Source organism: Atta cephalotes (assembly GCF_000143395.1).
Source record: "Atta cephalotes unplaced genomic scaffold scaffold00004, whole genome shotgun sequence".
NCBI lineage: Eukaryota > Metazoa > Arthropoda > Insecta > Hymenoptera > Formicidae > Atta > Atta cephalotes.
The window spans coordinates 6,239,381-6,243,187 of NW_012130068.1; the positions used below are offsets into that span (position 1 = coordinate 6,239,381).

At 37.6% G+C, this 3,807-nt stretch overlaps 1 protein-coding gene across 1 annotated transcript; it reads right to left on the minus strand.

Moving 5' to 3' along the window:
• Nucleotides 1-890: 890 nt before the first annotated feature.
• LOC105626013 (palmitoyltransferase ZDHHC23) lies at nucleotides 891-2,299 on the minus strand. The gene is made up of 3 exons (XM_012207321.1): nucleotides 1,767-2,299; nucleotides 1,513-1,689; nucleotides 891-1,077 (listed from the first exon to the last, which is right to left on the minus strand). The coding sequence occupies exons 1-3, from the start codon at nucleotides 2,297-2,299 to the stop codon at nucleotides 891-893; spliced, it is 897 nt and encodes a 298-aa protein (XP_012062711.1).
• Between the last annotated feature and the right edge of the window lie 1,508 nt (nucleotides 2,300-3,807).

Here is a 3,807-nt window from a genome sequence, read left to right on the forward strand (position 1 = left end):
AATAATTTAATTTATTAATAAATAATAATATAATATATACTATATATTAGTTATTTACTTTTTACTTATTATTAGTTAGTAGTTAGTTGTGTGTGTGTGTGTGTGTGTGTGTGTGTGTGTGTGTGTGTGTGTGTGTGTGTGTGTGTGTGTGTGTATTCAATTAATACAATTTACTATATTACTCGTACAATGGCGATTTTATCACAGTTACAATAAATATACAAATAGTATGCATACATTGCAATACATTAAGGATGACGAATGTAATAAGTCTCAATGCCTCATGATATGAACATGATTTTACGATGTCATGGAAGTAATACCTATTATACTTTTCTTGAATTATGAATCTTAGACATCAAATGGTTGAAGATAATGTGCAATCGAATCGATGTTCGTGTCTTCTCATCCACTTGTATTAAGTGAATTTATTATTATGCTTAACGTTATGACAAATATTTTGGTCTTACCGTTCTCTAGTTTGCTTTCATTATCCTTTGTACAGAGTGTAATGTATACACCGAAATAAATTCAGTAATCTAGTTTATAAATAGAGGTGTGCGAATCAAGCATTTGATTGAATCAAATCGAATGGAATCTTTGATAATAAGTTCGAAAACAAATTGAACCAAATTTAAAATTTTTGCGTTAAATCAAATCAAATCTTTTTGAAAACTAATCGAATTTGAATCAAATTTTACATTAAAATGAAGCAAGTAAAATAGGCGAATTCGAAAACGAATCACCGATGATTCAGAATTTCGAACATGTTAAGTTTTGAATATCTGAACTCGAAAACGAATTAAATCAAGAAAGAGAATCCACTGTGATTCGATTTCGAACGAGCGATTCAAATTCGAACTACTCGCACATCTCTATAGATAACAATCCTAAGTTTTGCAGCAGAACAGTTGAGATACATTTAACATTCTATAGTCGGACTGATTTTTCATGTCCAATCGTCGCTCGTTCGATGTCGTGCCGATGTAGAGCAACCATAGGTGATATATAAGATAACAAAAGAGCACTAATCCCACAAAGAGGCTGTACAAAGCGGAGACGAAGCAAAGTGCGATGCTGAAACAATATACACATTATTACATATTGAACTCGGACGTTTGCAACAAACAGTTGCGCGACATGTTATCGATCGAACTTTTATATATCAGAAAAGAAATAAAAGATATTATTTATGTCAATACATCTCTCAGCAGGCCTGACAATTATCATTATCTTGTGATTATTAAACTTTATAGATCCCCTGTATCTTTCCAGTTTACTTCATTAAGTATTGGTATCAGTGATATCATTCACACTTCCCGCTCGTGCTCGTGATATACTTTTCACATATACTTTTCAATATATTTTTCATCTTGTAAATGAAATAATTTCAACAAACTATATGCAATATATTTTGATATTTTCAGTATAAGGTATATATATATAAGATAAGTATAGATTAAATCAGTATAAATATTCAAAGTGTAATTAGAAAATACAATAAATACATACTCTAATTGATGATACACGTCACTGCAGTCATCAGGTAGGAGTATAGTTCCAATGAGTATAAAAGGATGACAGACACTAGTCATAGTCAAATTGGAGCCATATATAAAAGCGATTGCGGAGAAGAATAAACAGCTCACATACCATCTTAAATTACTGGAACCTACGCAGCAATCGAGCCTGAAAAAGTAAGCCAAAGTAGTTAATAAGTTACATAAATCTAAAGAAAAAGATATTAAATAGTATTCAAGGTATACCATTTGCAATGATATTCCCTGTTGAGTATACAAGTCTGGCACAAGCGGCAGTGATGAGCCTTGGGTGGGATCCTTCTCCTGCATGTGGCGCAGAGTTCACCGCTACCATCGCCCAGTTCCAAGACATCGACGACACCGGCATTTTCCTGTATCGAGGCATCCGCGTTCAGCTTGGTCTTGTAACCACACCACATGCCACCGACCACGCACACCATAAATACGAGATTTTCCTCGGGCAAGATCTCCAGCAGCGGCACGACGCTAATCTCGAACACCAGCATCATCATCAGCACGCTCGTGATAGTCCACATGAGGAAGAACTTGGTGCGCAGTAGAAACCTGAGGAAGTTGTGATGCAGGTAATAAACGAAGACCGGCGTAACCAGGAACACGGCGACTGTGCAGAGGAAGGCCTGGGCGGCGATCACTGCCAGGATCGGCACTACCACCAACGGCAGCATCGCGTCCACGGAGATCTGCTTGGCGCCCGCGCGCCAACCACACGGATTACGCAGTCTCTCGCAGACGGTCATGCTTCGTCGTCGGTGGTCTGGAAGCGGTGCTTTCACACTGGCATATATAACGCAGGAGGCGTAAACGCGACGGAACCTTTCGAGGTTAGATCGACTCCCGCGGATCGCGCCATTGACATCTTCCAACCAGACCGGTGACGGCGGCGACGGCGGCGCCGGCGGTGACAACACGGGGTTACGGCTTTCTCGATACCGTTGCGCGGGAAGCGCTAGTGATAGCCATTTGAAAGTATCAAATGCGTGAGGATATTCCGTTCGCGAACAAAACGAATACTTGGCAGTATCTTCGACCTGGCCGCGCTCGACTTCACCTAGAATCTTTGGAACAATCGCGCGAAACTGCACGTGGCGTTCGTCACGTCATTCGGAAATAAAACTCCGCGTCGTTGCGGATCGTGGTGACGACGTGAACGTCTCTCTCGTCCTCCTCCCGAATCTCGAATATCTCGCGCGAGATTCTCGCGGCGGCGCTGCACTCCGGAACTGCAGCGATGGAGTCGATGTGTGCTGTCATCCTGGTGCATGATTGACAGCTAACCATAAACAAACGGCGAGCCAACTGGAGCCGACCTCGATGCGGCTTGTAACGTCGTATTGAGGTACGTAGGTGTGATTGGCGGCAACGAATATCCCGTGACTGATCTTTAGTGTTTACCTGACCGTCCAGCGAAGACCTTCCCTGCCAAGTCCGTGATTTTTTTAGATGCGAGTCACATACATTTTCTCGAAGCGAAATGAAAATATAAAGGTTCTTGAGAAAAAGGGACAAATTGCAAAACAATTGAAAAAAACAAAATACATTGATTGAATTTTATATATATATATATATTATAGGTCTACTTTTACTGTGTTCTTCGTACACTTATATCCATGTCCATCAATCCATGTCCTGCTGAGTGTGAAACAAAATAGAATCATAATCATCTGCAGTGCACAAAGAATAGAATGGAAATGGGCGAGACAGGATTGTGTTTCAACTTTCTCTTTTCTAACACACGCTGTGCTTAAAGTAAGATTCATAGTTTCTTAAAGAACAATCCTAGTAGCCACTTTAGAAATAAATATAGAAGTATAAGTACAAGAATGTAGCGCTAAAAACACAGAATTGATAAAGACTAATTTTTTAAAGAATTTTTTTTTAAGAATAAAATCATTGTGTTTCTTTTTAAATATGTTTTCAATGCTTCAAATATACTTTAAACATGATAAAAAAATATGTTTAAAATATATTAAAAACATCAATTAAGCTTATTTTAAATTTATTAATGTTTAAAACATGTTTTTTTACCAATCCTGGATAAAAACTGGATATTATTCGTATTTAACAGAAGAAACAATTTTGTATGTATCTGTTGTAAGATTCTTTGATATCAATGATTTAGAGTAATTTAGATATTTAGATTCAATGGAGTACTAAAGATAAGACTCAATCATATTAAAGTCTTATACTAGAGATGTAAAAAAATCATTTTAACAGAAAAAAAATGAAACAAAATATGTTTTTTCAT

Excerpts from the sequence above, each read along its gene's own strand:
- LOC105626013 (XM_012207321.1), bottom strand. The coding sequence starts at position 2,299 with ATGACCGTCTGCGAGAGACTGCGTAATCCGTGTGGTTGGCGCGCGGGC. Across the intron at positions 1,690-1,766 it reads AGGGAATATCATTGCAAATG|GCTCGATTGCTGCGTAGGTT; the intron begins GTATACCTTGAA and ends TTACTTTTTCAG. Across the intron at positions 1,078-1,512 it reads GACGTGTATCATCAATTAGA|CATCGCACTTTGCTTCGTCT; the intron begins GTATGTATTTAT and ends ATATTGTTTCAG.